This window comes from Anomaloglossus baeobatrachus, chromosome 1 (genome assembly GCF_048569485.1).
Source record: "Anomaloglossus baeobatrachus isolate aAnoBae1 chromosome 1, aAnoBae1.hap1, whole genome shotgun sequence".
Classification (NCBI taxonomy): Eukaryota; Metazoa; Chordata; class Amphibia; order Anura; family Aromobatidae; genus Anomaloglossus; species Anomaloglossus baeobatrachus.
Genome location: NC_134353.1, coordinates 483,382,140 through 483,403,816, shown reverse-complemented (window position 1 = coordinate 483,403,816; position 21,677 = coordinate 483,382,140). Strand labels below are relative to the sequence as shown.

The following is a 21,677-nucleotide window of genomic DNA, read 5'->3' as shown; positions in this document are numbered from 1 at the left end:
ATGGTCTGATCATATCACATCTCCTGTGCTGAGATATATAATATGTGTCCCTGCTATGTACTGTGTAATGGCTGTGTCTGACTGTACAGTGACACGACGGTCTGATCATACCACAGCTCCTGTGCTGAGATAATCTTATATATGTGTCCCTGCTATGTACTGTGTAATGGCCATTTCTGACCGTACAGGGACATGACCTGATCACACCACATCTCCTATGCTGAGATAATCTTATATATGTGTCCCTGCTATGTACTGTGTAATGGCCATGTCTGACTGTACAGGGACATGGTCTGATCATACCACATCTCCTATGCTGAGATAATCTTATATATGTGCCCCTGCTATGTACTGTGTAATGGCCATGTCTGACTGTACTGGAACATGATCTGATCATACCACAGCTCCTGGGCAGGGAAGGAAGTAAAGAGTACACAAACATTACAGAATGAGATCACAGCTGTTTCTGTGAGGTAAAACATGTCTCTGCCTGTTTTTAAACATATTTTACCTCACACAAAGCAATAGCCGCAATCCCAAGCTGTCCAGTCTGTATAATCTCTTTTGGTTCTTCCACTGCCCAGGAGATGTGGTATGATCAGACCATAATCTTGCACGGTCAGGCCATATAATTTTAGCAAAAGTCGAGGCTGCACTAATATTTTGTACCTTTGTTCGCCACCACCAGCAAAGTGGGCAAAACTGGGAAGGACAAGGACATTGTGACTGCCATTCAGCAAATGTATACTGAGCGCAATTAATTGTTATGCCACAAATCTTACTTCAGCATGGACTAGAGGATGATTTGTGGAGAGGCATTCACAGAGGTGTACCCTATGTGTCCGGAGATCCAGATTTGGGAGGAGACATATGCCTCTTCATGAATCAGGAGCGTCCGACTCCAGCACATCTCCTTATCAAGACCAGTGTGACTAGTGCCAGTCTTAATGAATCGGACCCTCAGAATACACATACCCTAAGACAACGCTTTTTCAGAAAGTGTATCCTACAACCCTCCCACAGCAGATACTCCCAAAGTGATACCTGCAGAAGTATTTATTGATGCGGATATCATTACAAAGAAGGTGCTTTGGATTTGAAACTCATCATTACTTTGCTTTTTTTTTTTGCAGCAGCAGCAGCATGTGCTTGATATTTCTTAACAGCTTGTGCACTGTGCTGGCACTATAAAAAGCACAAAAAAAAAAAAACAAACAACAAAAAAATAAGCAATAAAATATGATATGGAAATCTGCTATTGAAGCCGGGTATACTCAAAATTGTGTAAACTGCCTGGAAAGGAAAACATTTAGTTCAGTCTGATGAATTATGGATCAAAAACCACAAAGGAAGCGTAATTGGAATATTTTAATTAGCGTTCTTAGGACACTAACAGTAAATTCGGGAAGAAGCCTGTTTTCTCCCATCTGACAGAAGGCTTGATATGACTGTAATGGATGACGTCTCAGGAATGTGTGCCCATAGAGAACATGGAAGTGGGCTCCTGCATTATCAATGCAGCAATCAGCAAATGCAGAAAGGCAAGATAAGGCAATTGTGAACAGATTTCATGGACTAAAAGGAAAATAAAGCAAGATCAATAAATAGGAAGTGGTGATCACTTGCTCTACTCATACTGGGCCCAGTAAAGGGATGACAATTGCTCCTGATGTTGCCCTTCATTTTTTTTCCACATGGCTATAAGCTTTACATATTGAGGTTAGTGGACTAAGCTGCCTTTCTGACCAGTCCATAGTTCTCGTAGTTCTACCTTACAGCCAAGGTCTCTTAGAGCCGCCTTGGCCACATCATCACAGTCCTTGTGGGTGCTGCGGGCTTGAAGAATTAAAGACTCCGCTCCCATTTCCAGAATGGGCTGTGAGAAATCACGAGCCCGTGATACCAGGTTCCGGATCACCATGCAGGCTTGTTTCTGAAGACATGAATGGCAGACATTAGTAAGACACGCAACTGAATAGTCAAATATGACACCACATGGACTTTACGTACAACATTAACCATTTAATATATCACTAGAAGGGTCTGAGACTTGTTTTTCTGAAACCGAACACACAATCCTGTTTACACATAAGTGACACAATTATGGCTACCTGGGGAAATGCCTGCAAACTGTTATCTAATGGGTGCAATGGAATAAAAGTGTGCAGTGAGTCCTTCAGCTTCAGACAGAAGTGGCCACAGAGAATTTCATAGTTATCAGAAAAAAAAATAATTCAGAGTAAATGTGAATCCCCACAATTGAAAGTTTTCTACTATCTGGGATAGGGGATAATTTACTAATCCATGGTTGTTCAAGCAGTACCAATCTCATCCACATACTGGGGAGAATTAGCAAATTAAATGTGCCACAATTTTGTCACATATGTGTCAGAGACAGGATTATGTGTCTGGACCATGAAGAGCATGGCTTTAGAAAAACAGGGTATGGACCAAAGAGCGACACAGGTCAGCTCACACGGACTACCTAGCAGCACTAAATGACCGCCGACGGAGATCAACGATGTGTACTGAGAAATCTGTAATGGATCAGTGCCTTCAGATTGTCATTGTTCTCGGCAGGACAAGTCCTATCCACAAAGGACGATACACTGCCGAGAATGAGGATCTTTTCTGCTGCATAAAAGCTCACCTGTTTAAGCAGCTCATTCATGATCAGCAGCCTGTTTACACGGCAAGATAGTCATGAAATGAGCATACTTAAGAACGTGTGGATGTGGATGTCATGGATTAGTATAGCTCATTCCAACCTGTATGGATGTAGCCAAAAAATTGTTTATTCCAACTAGCACTGGGCATTCTGAAAAAGAAATAAAAGAATACCGGGTGCAGCATGACCTATATAAAAGGAAGTCTGTCACACCAAAATGCATTTTACAAGAGCTACACTCGTGGTCAAAATAGTTGGTACCCCTCGCTTAATGAAAGAAAAATCCACAATGGTCACAGAAAGAACTTGAATCTGACAAAAGTAATAAATAAAAAAGTCTATGAAAAAGAACAAATGAAAGTCAGACATTGCTTTTCTGCTTCCAGAGAATTTTTTTAAAAAAAATAAAACTCATGAAATAGGCCTGGACAGAAATGACGGCGCCCTCCTTAACTTAATATTTCTCTCTCGCTTCATTGGGGGACACAGGAAACCATGGGTGTATGCTGCTGTTTGCTAGGAGGCTGACACAATGCAAATCAAAAAGTTGACACCCCACCGACCAGAACTGGGCTGGCCAGTTTTTGCTTAGTGTCCATAGGAGGGGGACATGGGGGCTTCAGGCCAGTTTCTACCTTTTTAAGAATAGTGAGCCAGAACTATGTGATATCGCCTAGCCACCCACATATGTGGTCTATGGTCTTAGCCACTATTTAATATTCTCGTTCTGGCACTATCCATAATCCTAGTAAATGACCGCAACAGAGGCTTAGCGTCCCCACGTTCAATGGTATTAGATATTCTGCGGACGGGCCTCTCGGCTTCCACAGATCACATAACAGCTGACAGAGGAGGTCATTCTTCATTACTTCTACCCAGTGACATATGGCTCATTTTAAGTAGCCACCACACGAGTCATTGCGGCTGTATCCCATCGACCTTGCCTAGTCACTGCTTTACCTTCCATGACTGTTGTCATCTACTAATTACTAATTTTTTTTCAGAAGATAGTCACGTACGTTAACCTCTTTGAATCAAAGACCAGGTTATCCACAGCAGCTGCAGCTCCCCACTAGCTACCTCCAGGTGTAACAATATGTTCTAAGAGGGCCCAAAGTCCACACGCCAGGTAATCGACCTCTCACCAACGGAAGAGAGGTCCAACAGCTATATCTGCTATCTGGTAAGTCAGACTTCCCTGATACCCTCGAGCAGCCCTGGCTGTACATGAGCAATCTGCCCGCTCTCTTGCAAGACAACTCTATATCTGACAGAGCACCTCATTCCCACGCTCCGGGCGATCTACTGCACAAGTCTATGACTCACAGCATGACCAGAGAGGTTGTTTTCCATGCACTTTGCACGCCTATCGGTTGGTTTTAATTTCTTCTCTCTTTCAGAGTCTGGATGACAACACAGACTTCATTCAAGATGTCTCCATCTCATCGCAGGAACTGAGCGCACGCTCCAGGAAGCGTCTATCCCCTGGCATGTATACTACCTAACGTTGCTGGATGTTCACATCCAGACCACCCTCACCAGCATATAGAATCCCTGCTTAGGACATCTCCTAAGCTAATAATAATATTAATGGTATTTATCCATTATTTAGCGCCTTCAATTCCTCGGCGCTTATGTGCCCTATCTATGCGTCTTGGCTCTGTGGAACGTGGTACATTCCCTAAAATCCACGGTCTTCAAGTTTTTTTTTCATCTTGGTCATCCTATCCAACCTTAGATATTTCAGTACCCTTTCGCTTTGCCCAGGTGGCTTTAATACCTCATGCGGGATTGAGACGCTCTCATATTGCTTGCGTTCAGATAACTCCTCATTCCGATTATGCACACGTTCCCCCTCTCTTCTGTTGACAATAGGCATGTCTGCTCTTTTGAAACATGGCCGATTCTGTCATTTTGACTAGATATTTCTGCTTGTCCTTTATCTCTACTATAGTCAAGAACGCCTCATAACAGAGTCTTGCATTTTCATTCATGGTTCCTTGCTCGTCTGTGACTCGAATCCTTCGTTAACCCATCCATCTGGGGTGTTCCGGGTCACCATAAGGTTCTAGTGATGGTACACTTCTCTGCTCACAGGATCTCTTACCATCAAGTTTGAGGTTCACAGTCACTTGAATCTCTCATTATGTAGATATTCTGTTTTTACTTTTAAGCCTCCTATTCGATATAATTCTCCTTCTAGGGATATTTCCGTATGTCTGGGTGGATATATATTGGTTTTCTATTCCTCCCTCCTCGTTGAGGATCCTTGTCAGAATCGATCTGCTCCTTCATCGCTGTCTTTTCACTTTTCTTCCCAAGTGGCACTGGCCTCTCCCTTCCCTGGCCCGCCTGTCATTTATGGCTTATCCATTTTAGTTTCTCTGGCAGTGGCTGTTTCCGTTTCAGGATCCGGCTTTTCCCTGTCTTATATGCTTCTGGTCCTACTCTTCCCACCCTCAGGAACTGCTTTAGGACGTCCCATGTTTTCCTGTGCACCCCAATGAAGCGAGAGAGATTATAAGATAAGATTTCTGTGTACTCACCGTAAAATCTCCCATGAAGTCCACTTTGGCTCAAACAACGACAGATGATGCAATCTGACACGGATGTTCCTTGAGCTTGAAGTTCACCTTTAATCTCTTTAGAAGTTTTTCTGGCCTCTTTTGTTACCATTTGTATTATCCACCTCTTTGATTTGTCATCAATTTTCCTCCTGTGGCCACATCCAAGGAGGTTGGCTACAGTTCCATGGATCTTAAATTTCTGAATTATATGTGCAACTGTAGTCACAGGAACATCTAGCTGTTTGGAGATGGTCTTATAACTTTTACCTTTAACATGTTTGTCTATAATTTTCTTTCTAATCTCCTGAGACAACTCTTTCCTTCGATCCATCTGGTCCATGTTGAGTGTGGTACACACCAATGTCACCAAACAGCAAAGTGAGGATCTGTAGCCCTATATACAGGCCCAATGACTGACTACAAGATTGTAGACACCTGTGATACTAATTAAAAATCTGTGGAAGCATGGTTGAAAAGCAATGTCTGACTTTCATTTGTTCATTTTCATAGATTTTTTTTATCTACTATTAATTTTGTCAGATTCAAGTCATTTCTGTGACCATTGTGGGTTTTTCTCTCATTAAAATGAGGGGTACCAACAATTTTGACCACGTGTGTATACAATTTTGTAGGGGAATTAGCTCCTGTAACAACCATGCTACCTGTATTGGTACAGTGCCGGAAAAATAACTTATTTCATATGGGCACTCTTGACGTGGTCAAAAGTTTGGTGCACCATTACTGTCTCCTCACTTAGATATTGAGGACCTCCCTCCGTTTCTGAATGACAGTGCTCGCTTCACTGAATGAGTACTGTCTGAACGTGCCTAGTATGTGTAGCCATGCCTGCATACAGTAGCAGTGCACGCTCCCCTCACTGTCTCCTTTCTTCTGATACCGCTCGCTATACTAATACAACCTGAAGTGCACCAAGCAGCATCAGAAGAAAAGAGAAAGGCAGGAGAACGCTAGCGGCAATTGCAAGTGAGCGCCACCACACACACAGGTAGCATTTAGACAAGTAAAGGGAGGGTCCAATATTCAAATGAAGAGGCACAATGGTGCAACAAACGCTTGCTCTCTCTATAATAAAAAAAATATGTAAATAATTACACAAATACTTGAATATTATGGTTGTATGGTATGATATTACGGAGTTCCTGGCTAGGATCATGTGCAGGGTTACATAGTAGACTTTTTTTTTTTTTTTGGACGACTTGTTAAAATAAAATAAAAAATCAGACAGATAATGTTTTTTTACGAGCACATTGCAAAACCATAATAAATCAATATGATTATAAGTGATACATGTCTAGTGTCCATAATTCAAATATTAAAACACCGGCTGCATTCACTGTAAATTGATAATCAAAATCTGTATAAAGCTTCAAAAAAAAAAAAAAAAATCAAGGATACCTTAAAAAAAAAAATAAATAAAATTTACGGACAGGGTGACTAAAGGCTCAGTCACACATAACGACTTACCAGCGATCCCGAAAACGATGCGACCTGATAGGGATCGCTGGTAATTCACTGAGAGGTCGCAGGTGAGATGTCACACAGTCAGATCTTACCAGCAATGCAGGAACAATACAGGTGGCAGTAGCGACCTGTATAACGATCTCAGCAGTCACTGTGACCCTGTCACACAGTGTCAAACACAGCGATGTGTCCTGCCCAGCAGGACATCGCCTTTGAAGAAAATGACCTGGACCATTTGGCAACGACTGGCGACCTCACAGCAGGGGCCTGATCGCTGGTAGATGTCACACATAACGAGATCGTTAACGGGATCGCTACTGTGTCACCAAACGGTGACTCAGCTGCGATTTCGCTAGCGATCTCGTTATGTGTGACAGTACCTTAAGTGTCCTATTTTTATGGAATGCCCTGGAATTCCTTGACGGCTGCTAACCCAGGCCGTGTGTATATTTATTAATTTACAAGGTCAGTTCCTTGTTACCTGTACAATCGAGTCCTTAGGATGGGCTTTCATTGCTTGAAGAGCAGCCAACGCGCCACCTCCTTCCATGATGACTTTACAGTTTTCTGGTTTACGCAGAGCTAACATAGCAAGTGCGGCACAGCCCTGATCACAGATCTGAAGACAGAACAGTTTATATTTTCAGTGCATTGGAAGCCATTCATTGGATGCCTTTATATATGTACTAAGAGTGCAATCCGTGAGAAACATGGATAGCAACATAAGAAAAAGACGAACATCTTAAAAACCCCTAACATTACCATGCAACCACCTGCAATAGAGTTACTTTACAAAATAATCAGCACATTACATGTACAGTACGCTCAGTCAATAGCTTTTTTTTACTTTCAATGTTAGAAGGCATACAATGTAAGTAGATTTTTTTTCATGTACTCTATGACTTAGCAGTTTAGTAAATTGAAATTATACTAAGTCCACCAGGTATCAGGTGACAGAGGATAATGTATATTTATCCAAGGACACTAAGCTAAATGCACCAGAACTTTTTGGCAACTTATAAAACACACACAAAAAAAAAATACCCCATTTATCACCCCAGTGCAGAAGCAGCCAATTTTTTGCTTTCATTTTTTCCTGTCTTTTACGATCCACGAGTTTTCGTTTTTCCCTCAACAGAACTATAGAAGAGCTTGTTTTTTGTGGCACAAGTTGTAGTTTTGAATGACACCATTCATTTTGCTATATTATGTACCGTATTTTTTGGATTCTAAGACGCACTTTTCCTCCCAAAAATTTGGGCGGAAAATGAGGGGTGCATCTTAAAATCCAAATATAGCTTACCAGGAGGTGGAGAATTGGCGCGGGGGCCGTGCGGCCAGCTGTCTGTGCCGGCGGCTGGATGACTGCCTCCCTGTGCCGGTGGCCGGCTGGCTGCCTCCCTGTGCCGGCAGCCGGCTGCCTCCCTGTACCGGCAGCTGGCTGGCTGTGTAGAGCAGGGCAGTGCGGCGAGTGTCCCAGATGCTCTGGCTTCAAATGATGGAGCCTGGAGTCGGCCCATGTGCAGATGGAGCTCTCAGCTCAAGATCTAGTCATTGAGCTGAGTGCTCAATCTGCGCACGCGCCGCTCCGGGCGCTATTTCATTGAAGCCCGCACCGTCAACAGAGCATCTAAGACACCCACCGCACCGGCCTGCTCCACACAGCCAGCACAGACCCCACCGCTGCCAGCACAGACCCCACCGCTGCCAGCACAGACCCCACCGCTGCCAGCACAGACCCCACCGCTGCCAGCACAGACCCCACCAGCACTGCCCCTGCCTCCTGTGACTCCACTGCTGCCGCCCCCCTCCGGTAAGACAACACTGGAGTTTAAGGACACTTTTTTTCGATCTATAAATTTGGGGTGCGTCTTATAATCTGGTGCGTCTTATAAAAGGAAAAATACGGTACTTAAAAACAGGGGAAATTTCTTTTTTACAGCATTAGATGTGCAGTTTAAATGACCTGGCAACATGACTCAGTACAATTCAAGGGTTATCAAACTTGCATAATTGGTGTAGAAAATATTGTAAAATAAAAAAGGGTGATTTGAAAATTTTAGGTTGGATTCTAAGCTAAGTAGATCCACCTCTTTGTTCCTAGGCCTCAAATGAACTAAGAAGGAATAGGATAAACCTATATTTATGCTGACCAAAAACAAATCTATGGGTGGATACACAGGACTATACACAAGATAATGAAATCTGCTGCGCGCCGTATGTTTTAATAAAGTAAAAAATACCTGAGCATTGGAAATGTGTCGTGTCATTGCAAGAACAATCAAGTCTGTTCCCCCGGAGTTGACAATGGCATCTTTCACGTCATCATTCCCTGCAATGGCTCGGATGGCACTCAGTACCTGTTTCACAAGCTCCTATCAAAATCAGAACTGTAGGTTACAAAAAGCCTGTAACATCTGTGATACTACAAGATCAGCTCACATACAACAGATAAATTGGTGGGCACATTGGCAACCTGCCGCTTGGGATTCTTAGCCGGCACAGAAATAGTAATCACTGGGATATACAAAGCTGCTCAACATTTCAGGTAAATTGTCAATGTGGCGTTTCCTGTGAGGCGGCTATACTAGATGCATTACTGGAGCCCACTGTCATATACTATGAATAACTATCACACAACAACACATGTACAGGCAGATCATACACTGACATTTGGAAGATCTCCTAGAGACTGTCCAGTCTGCCTCCATGTATTAGAAGCCAGGCTACTCATCCAACGCCGAATGCTAAAAGAACTCTTACCACGTGGGCATGGAATATGACATCTGGCTACGTGTGAGCAGAATGAAATACTATATCATTTCTCAAAACAATGCAGCATGCATTTATTATAATAAATATTGTAGATAAAATATCAATACAACAGATCGATTTTAATTGATATATTCTAGATGATGATGGATGGATGATGATGGCTGGCTCGATGGCTGGCTGGAACTGTGGATCTGCTGCAGCTTATCTCCCAGAATAACAAAGGATTGGGCAGACTGAAATCCAACTTACTAAATCCCTCTTACCTGATGATCGATGCAGTCAGCTAACAAGGCCAGCATAAAGTTCAGCCCACCCAGGTCAACCACATCTTGGCAGAACTCGTTACGCACACAAAGGCGGGCAATTGTAGAACACAGTTCACTTAAGACTATGCTGTTATCCGTAATGCCTAGAAGACAAAACCACAACATACTGAGATCACAACTAACACATGTTCAGCTAATGTGAGGCCATACTCATTACATACAGTCATATGAAAAAGTTTGGGCACCCCTATTAATGTTAACCTTTTTTCTTTATAACAATTAGGGGTTTTGCAACAGCTATTTCAGTTTCATATATCTAATAACTGATGGACTGAGTAATATTTCTGGATTGAAATGAGGTTTATTGTACTAACAGAAAATGTGCAATCTGCATTTAAACAAAATTTGACTGGTGCAAAAGTATGGGCACCCTTATCAATTTCTTGATTTGAATACTCCTAACTACTTTTTACTGACTTACTAAAGCACTAAATTGGTTTTGTAAGCTCATTGAGCTTTGAACTTCATAGGCAGTTGTATCCAATCATGAGAAAAGGTATTTAAGGTGGCCACTTGCAAGTTGTTCTCCTATTTGAATCTCCTATGAAGAGTGGCATCATGGGCTCCTCAAAACAACTCTCAAATGATCTGAAAACAAAGATCATTCAACATAGTTGTTCATGAGAAGAGTACAAAAAGTTGTCTCAGAGATTTAAACTCTGTTTCCACTGTGAGGAACATAGTAAGGAAAATGGAAGAACACAGGTACAGTTCTTGTTAAGCCCAGAAGTGGCAGGCCAAGAAAAATATCAGAAAGGCAGAGAAGAAGAATGGTGAGAACAGTCAAGGACAATCCACAGACCACCTCCAAAGACTTGCAGCTTCATCTTGCTGCAGATGGTGTCAATGTGCATCGGTCAACAATACAGCGCACGTTGCACAAGGAGAATCTGTATGGGAGAGTGATGCGAAAGAAGCCGTTTCTGCAAGCACGCCACAAACAGTCGCCTGAGGTATGCAAAAGCACATTTGGACAAGCCAGTTACATTTTGGAAGAAGGTCCTGTGGACTGATGAAACAAAGATTCAGTTGTTTGGTCATACAAAAAGGCGTTATGCATGGAGGCAAAAAAACACGGCATTCCAAGAAAAGCACTTGCTACCCACAGTAAAATTTGGTGGAGGTTCCATCATGCTTTGGGGCTGTGTGGCCAATGCCGGCACCGGGAATCTTGTTAAAGTTGAGGGTCGCTTGGATTCAACTCAGTATCAGCAGATTCTTGACAATAATGTGCAAGAATCAGTGACGAAGTTGAAGTTACGCAGGGGATGGATATTTCAGCAAGACAATGATCCAAAACACCGCTCCAAATCTACTCAGGCATTCATGCAGAGGGACAATTACAATGTTCTGGAATGGCCATCCCAGTCCCCAGACCTGAATATCATTGAACATCTGTGGGATGATTTGAAGCGTGATGTCCATGCTCGGCGACCATCAAACTTAACTGAACTGGAATTGTTTTGTAAACAGGAATGGTCAACTATACCTTCATCCAGGATCCAGGAACTCAAAAGCTACAGGAAGCGACTAGAGGCTGTTATTTTTGCAAAAGGAGGATCTACAAAATATTAATGTCACTTTTATGTTGAGGTGCCCATACTTTTGCACCTGTGAAATTTTGTTTAAATGCGGATTGCACATTTTCTGTTAGTACAATAAACCTCATTTCAATCCAGAAATATTACTCAGTCCATCAGTTATTCGATATATGAAACTGAAATAGCTGTTGCAAAAACCAAAATTGTTATAAAGAAAAAAGGTTAACATTAATAGGGGTGCCCAAACTTTTTCATATAACTGTATATGTACAATAGGATCATTCAACAGTGGGTGTAAAACCGGCCATACACTTTATATATGAACATGTAATCTTAGATCCTTGAAGGAACAAGCAGCTAAAGAAAAGATGTTTTGACTTGATCATTTAAGATTTGGCTGCAGCTTTAAAGCACCACCCTATTCTTTGTTTCTTTTTTGTGGTATCACTAATGAAATTCCCTGCTCCTCTTAATATAATTACCAACCACAGTTTTCTGCTGTTCTTGGCGCTGCTCCTTTTGTCTTCTGCTAGGTGTGACCTGCCGGATCACTCCAGTGTTTGCTGGGTGAGTCGGGAGTCACTTCTCAATTTAAGTCTATGAGAGCCACAATGAGGCTCTCATAGACTTCAATTGAGAGCTTGTGACCATTATCTCTGACTTCTGATCAGTCAGAAGCTCTGGTCACAAGATGACAACTCGAGATCGAAACAGTGGCGGGAAGAGCAGAATCTGGCGGATGGTAAATTACTAGGGGCAGGGAAGTTACATAAGTGATACCACTATAGGATGAAATAAAATAAATGCTGGAGTGATGTTTTAAGTATTCACAGATATTATTCTTTTTTTTATTTAATTCAAGGCTCTCAACCAGCTTTGATACTTATGTATACACTGGTGTTATGAGGCTGCCGGTAATGGGGGAAAAAGGAATCAGGACAAATTCAGACTTCCATGAAATATGGGCCGTAATGTTTATATTGGCCACAAATTTCTCAACCCGATAACAACCGCCTCATTGGCCAAAAGATGTAGAAGAGGCTATTAATTGTCCAGAAAACCCATCTATGTGAGCTGATAATCTACAGAATGTCTGAGGTCTTGGTTTCCATTACCCTTTTCTGTTATGCTTTTCTAACGTTCTTCTTCTCTAACCTGTCACTTTTAAAAGCTCACACCTAATTAGATAGACCACTACATCCCAGTGTACATGCTCTAGGGTTACTGTGAGTGACATTCCTTTAGTGCTGCAGCCCCTTCATTTTTATAAGCAGTGGGATCAATAAGGTCAGACTTAAGGGTGCTTTACACGCTGCGACATCGCTAGCGATGTCGAGCGCGATTGCTAGCGATGTCGAGCGCGATTGCTAGCGATGTCGAGCGCGATTGCTAGCGATGTCGAGCGCGATTTCTAGCGATGTCGAGCGCGATTGCTAGCGATGTCGAGCGCGATTGCTAGCGATGTCGAACGCGTTAGCACCCACCCCCGTCGTCCATGCGACATTTGGTGATCACTGCCGTAGCGAACATTATCGCTACAGCAGCGTCACACGCACATACCTTGTCAGCGACATCGCTGTGACCACCAAACAATCCCTCCTTCAAGGGGGAGGTGCGTTTCAGCGTCATAGCGACGTCACTGCGGCATCACTAAGCGGCCGTCCAATAGAAGCGGAGGGGCGGAGATGAGCGGGACGTAACATCCCGCCCACCTCCTTCCTTCCGCATTGCCTATATCAATAACGAAGTGTCTGTGCAGCTAAAAAAGTTAGATACTGCAGGAGACATCATTATAGACAGCAGACACCCCGCAATCACACTCACCAGATGCTAAGCAGAGGCCCTGCAGTGATCACATGCCAGCACACATCAGATCTCACACACACATCCAATCTCACACACACACACACACACATCCGATCCCACATACACACACATCCGATCCCACATACACATCCGATCTCACATACACACACACACACACATCCGATCCCACATACACACACATCCGATCCCACATACACACACATCCGATCCCACATACACACACACACATCCGATCTCACACACACACATCCGATCCCACATACACACACATCCGATCCCACATACACACACATCCGATCCCACATACACACACACACATCCGATCTCACACACACACATCCGATCCCACATACACACACATCCGATCCCACATACACACACATCCGATCTCACACACACACACACACACACATCCGATCTCACACACACACACACACACACACACATATCCAATCTCACACACATCCAATCTCACACACACACATCCGATCTCACACACACACATCCGATCTCACACACACAATCTCACACACACACATCCAATCTCACACACACACATCCGATCCCACATACACACACATCCGATCCCACATACACACACATCCGATCCCACATACACACACACACATCCGATCTCACACACACACATCCGATCCCACACACACACATCCGATCCCACATACACACACATCCGATCCCACATACACACACATCCGATCTCACACACACACACACACACACACACACACACACACACACACACATCCGATCTCACACACACACACACACACACATCCAATCTCACACACATCCAATCTCACACACATCCGATCTCACACACACACATCCGATCTCACACACACACATCCGATCTCACACACACACATCCGATCTCACACACACACATCCGATCTCACACACACAATCTCACACACACACAATCCGATCTCTCACACAGACATCCGATCTCACACACACACACATCCGATCTCACACACACACACACACACACACCCGATCTCTCACACACACACATCCGATCTCACACACACACACATCCGATCTCACACACACACACACACACACATCCGATCTCACACACACACATCCGATCTCACACACACACATCCGATCTCACACACACACATCCACATCCGATCTCACACACACACATCCGTTCTCACACACACACATCCGATCTCACACACACACACACACACACACACATCCGATCTCACACACACACACACACACATCCAATCACACACACATCCGATCTCACACACACACATCCGATCTCACACACACACATCCGATCTCACACACACAATCTCACACACACACACACACACACACACACACACACACATCCAATCTCACACACACGCATCCGATCTCACACACACGCATCCGATCACACACACACACACACACACGCATCCGATCACACACACACATCTCCGATCTCTCACACACACACATCCGATCTCACTCACACACACACACACACATCCAATCTCACACACACACACATCCGATCTCACACACACACATCCGATCTCACACACACACATCCGATCTCTCACACACACATCCGATCTCTCACACACACATCCGATCTCTCACACACACATCCGATCTAACACACACACATCCGATCTAACACACACACATACAAACACAAACACACACATCCGATCACACACACACACACATCCGATCTCACACACACACACACACACACATCCGATCTCACACACACACACATCCGATCACACACACACACATCCGATCACACACACACACACACACACACCCGATCTCTCACACACACACACACACGATCACACACACACAAACACACGATCACACACGATCTCACACACACACACACGATCTCACACACACACACCCGATCTCACACACACATCCGATCTCACACACACACATCCGATCTCACACACACACATCCGATCTCACACACACACACATCCGATCTCACACACACACACATCCGATCTCACACACACACACACACACATCCGATCTCACACACACACACATCCGATCTCACACACACACACACCCGATCCCACACACACACACACACACACACACACACAATCCGATCTCTTACACAGACATCCGATCTCACACACACACACACTCACACATCCGATCTCACACACACATCCGATCTCACACACACACACACACACACATCCGATCTCTCACACACACACATCCGATCTCACACACACACACACATCCGATCTCACACACAGACATCCACATCCGATCTCACACACACACATCCGATCTCACACACATCCGATCTCACACACATCCGATCTCACACACATCCGATCTTACACACATCCGATCTCACACACACACATCCGTTCTCACACACACACACACATCCGATCTCACACACACATCCAATCTCACACACACACACACATCCAATCTCACACACACACACACACACACACACATCCGATCTCACACACACACACACACACACCCGATCACACACACACACACACACACACACACAATCCGATCTCTCACACAGACATCCGATCTCACACACACACACTCACACATCCGATCTCACACACACACACACACACACACACACACACATCCAATCACACACACACACACACACATCCGATCTCTCACACACACATCCGATCTCTCACACACACACATCCGATCTAACACACACACACACAAACACAAACACACACACACATCCGATCACACACACACACATCCGATCTCTCACACACACACACACACACATCCGATCTCTCACACACACACATCCGATCTCACACACACACACACATCCGATCACACACACACACACACATCCGATCACACACACACACACCCGATCTCTCACACACACACACACACACACACACGATCACACACACACACACACACGATCTCACACACACACACATCCGATCTCACACACACACATCCGATCTCACACACATCCGATCTCTCACACACACACACATCCGATCTAACACACACACACTCACACACACATCCAATCTCACACACACACATCCGATCTCACACACACACATCCGATCTCACACACACACACACATCCGATCTCACACACACACACATCCGATCTCACACACACACACATCCGATCTCACACACACACACACATCCGATCTCACACACACACAATCCGATCTCTCACACACACATCCACATCCGATCTCACACACACACACATCCGATCTCACACACATCCGATCTTACACACATCCGATCTCACACACACACATCCGTTCTCACACACACACACACACACACACACATCCAATCTCACACACACACACATCCAATCTCACACACACACACACACACACACAGCCGATCTCACACACACACATCCGATCTCACACACACACATATCCGATCTCACACACACACACATCCAATCACACACACACGCATCCGATCACACACACGCATCCGATCACACACACACACACATCCGATCACACACACACACCTGATCTCACACACACACACATCCGATCTCACACACACACACACATCCGATCACACACACATCCGATCTCTCACACACACACCCGATCTCACACACACACACACACACACACACACACACACACACACACACACCCGATCTCACACACACACACATCCGATCTCACACACACACATCCGATCTCACACACACACACACACATCCGATCTCACACACACACATCCGATCTCACACACACACATCCGATCACACACACACACACGCATCCGATCACACACACACACACATCCGATCTCACACACACACAAATCCGATCTCACACACACACACGATCACACACACACACACACACACACACTCGATCTCACACACACACATCCGATCTCACACACACACACATCCGATCTCACACACACACATCCGATCTCACACACACACATCCGATCACACACACACACACACGCGCATCCGATCTCACACACACACACACCCACACATACGATCTCTCACACACATACACATCCGATCTCACACACACATCCAATCTCACACACACATCCAATCTCACACACACATCCAATCTCATACACACACACATCCAATCTCACACACACACACACATCCAATCTCACACACACACACACATCCAATCTCACACACACACACACACGCATCCGATCACACACACACACATCTCCAATCTCTCACACACACATCCGATCTCACACACACACACATCCGATCTCACACACACACACACATATCCGATCTCACACACACACACACAATCCGATCTCACACACACACACACACATCCGATCTCACACACACACATCCGATCTCTCACACACACACATCCGATCTCACACACACACACACACATCCGATCTCATACACACACACACACATCCGATCTCACACACACACACACACACATATCCGATCTCACACACACACACATCCGATCTCACACACACATCCGATCTCACACACACATCCGATCTCACACACACACACACATCCGATCTCACACACACACACATCCGATCTCACACACACACAAATCCGATCTCACACACACACACGATCTCACACACACACACCCGATCTCACACACACACATCCGATCACACACACACATCCGATCACACACACACATCCGATCACACACACACATCCGATCACACACACGCGCATCCGATCTCACACACACACACACCCACACATACGATCTCTCACACACATACACATCCGATCTCACACACACATATACATCCGATCTCACACACACATATACATCCGATCTCACACACACACACACATCCGATCTCTCACACACACCCACACACACACGATCTCACACACACACACACACACACACGCATCCGATCACACACACACACACACACACATCTCCGATCTCTCACACACACATCCGATCTCACATACACACACATCCGATCTCACACACACACACACACACACATCCGATCTCACATACACACACATCCGATCTCACACACACACACACATCCGATCTCACACACACACATCCGATCTCACACACACACATCCGATCTCACACACACACATCCGATCTCACACACACACACACACACATATCCGATCTCACACACACACACACACACACACACACACACATCCGATCACACACACACACACACACATCCGATCTCACACACACACACATCCGATCTCACACACACACACACATCCGATCTCACACACACACACACACACACACACGATCTCACACACACACACGATCTCACACACACACACGATCTCACACACACACATCCGATCTTACACACACACATCCGATCTCACACACACACACACACATCCAATCTCACACACACACACACACATCCAATCTCACACACATACACATACATCCGATCTCACACACACACATCCGATCTCACACACACACACATCCGATCTCACACACACACACATCCGATCTCACACACACACACATCCGATCTCACACACACACACATCCGATCTCACACACACACACACATCCGATCTCACACACACACACACACATATCCGATCTCACACACACACACATCCGATCTCACACACACACACATCCGATCTCTCACACACACACATCCGATCTCACACACACACGATCTCACACACACACATCCGATCTCACACACACACACACACACACACACACGATCTCACACACAGACATCCGATCTCACACACACACATCCGATCACACACATCCGATCACACACACACACACGCGCGCATTTGATCTCACACACACACACACACACCCGATCACACACACACACATCCGATCTCACACACACACACACATCCGATCTCACACACACATACACATCCGATCTCACACACACATCCGATCTCACACACACACATCCGATCTCACACACACACACACACACACACACACATCCGATCTCTCACACACACACATCCGATCTCACACACACACACACATCCGATCTCACACACACATCCGATCACACACACACACACACACACACACAGACGATCTCACACACACATCCAATCTTACACACACATCCAATCTCACACACACATCCAATCTCACACACACACACACATCCAATCTCACACACACACACACATCCAATCTCACACACACACACACATCCAATCTCACACACACACACACACACATCCAATCTCACACACACACACACACACACATCCAATCTCACACACATACACATACATCCGATCTCACACACACACATCCGATCTCACACACACACACATCCGATCTCACACACACACACATCCGATCTCACACACACACACATCCGATCTCACACACACACACACACATCCGATCTCACACACACACACACACATCCGATCTCACACACACACACACACACACACACACATCCGATCTCTCACACACACACATCCGATCTCACACACACATCCGATCTCACACACACACACACATCCGATCTCACACACACACACACACACACACGATCCCACACACACACACACACACACATCCGATCACACACACACACACATCTCCGATCTCTCACACACACACACACACATCCGATCTCACATACATACACATCCGATCTCACACACACACACACACACACACACATCCGATCTCACACACACACATCCGATCTCACACACACACACACACACACATCCGATCTCACACACACACACACACACACACACACACACACATCCGATCTCACACACACACACACACACACATCCGATCTCACACACACACACACACATCCGATCTCACACACACTCTCACACACACACACACACACACACACACATCCGATCTCACACACACACATCCGATCACACACACACACATCCGATCACACACACACACACACACGCATCCGATCTCACACACACACACACGCATCCGATCTCACACACACACACACACACACATCCGATCTCTCACACACACACCCGATCTCACACACAGACACATCCGATCACACACACACACACATCCGATCTCTCACACACACACACACCCGATCTCTCACACACACACATCCGATCTCTCTCACACACACACATCCGATCTCTCACACACACACATCCGATCTCTCACACACACACACACCCGATCTCTCACACACACACACACACATCCGATCTCTCACACACACACCTCCGATCTCTCACACACACACATCCGATCTCACACACACACACATATCCAATCTCACACACACACACACACACACACATCCGATCTCACACACACACATCCGATCTCACACACACACATCCGATCTCACACACACACATCCGATCTCACACACACACATCCGATCTCACACACACACATCCCATCTCACACACACACATCCCATCTCACACACACACATCCCATCTCACACACACACATCCCATCTCACACACACACATCCGATCTCACACACACACATCCGATCTCACACACACACATCCGATCTCACACACACACATCCGATCTCACACACACACACATCCGATCTCACACACACATCCGATCTCACACACACATCCGATCTCACACACACATCCGATCTCACACACACACATCCGATCTCACACACACACATCCGATCACACACACGCATCCGATCACACACACACACACACACACACACACACACATGCATCCGATCTCTCTCACACACACACACACACACATCCGATCTCACACACACACACCCGATCTCACACACAGACACATCCGATCACAGACACACACACACACACATCCGATCTCACACACACACACACACATCCGATCTCACACACACACATCCGATCTCACACACACACATCCGATCTCACACACACACATCCGATCTCACACACACACACACACACACACACATCCGATCTCACACACACACACACACACATCCGATCTCACACACACACACGATCTCACACACACACATCCGATCACACACACACACACACACACGCATCCGATCACACACACACACATCCGATCTCTCACACACACACACCCATCCGATCTCTCACACACACACACATCCGATCTCTCACACACACACACACATCCGATCTCACATACACACACATCCGATCTCACACACACACACACATCCGATCACACACACACACGTCCGATCACACACACACACGTCCGATCACACACACACACGTCCTATCTCACACACACACACACACACACCCGATCTCACACACACACACATCCGATCTCACACACACACATCAGATCTCACACACACACACATATCTGATCTCACACACACACACACACACACACACACACACACACACACACATATCCGATCTCACACACACACACACATATCCGATCTCACACACACACACACATCCGAT

General features: G+C 45.4%; 1 protein-coding gene across 1 annotated transcript in view; it reads right to left on the bottom strand.

The window, feature by feature from the left end:
- Positions 1-1,353: 1,353 nt before the first annotated feature.
- ARMC6 (armadillo repeat containing 6) overlaps positions 1,354-21,677 on the bottom strand; it is a 69,450-nt gene continuing 49,126 nt past the window's right edge. Inside the window, exons 5-8 of the mRNA XM_075338381.1 lie at positions 9,756-9,901; positions 8,961-9,092; positions 7,199-7,336; positions 1,354-1,933 (exon numbers count right to left, since the gene is read on the bottom strand). Of these exons, the coding sequence (XP_075194496.1) occupies positions 1,721-1,933; positions 7,199-7,336; positions 8,961-9,092; positions 9,756-9,901 (629 nt within the window). The 3' untranslated portion in view covers positions 1,354-1,720. The remainder of the gene's footprint in view (positions 1,934-7,198; positions 7,337-8,960; positions 9,093-9,755; positions 9,902-21,677) is intronic.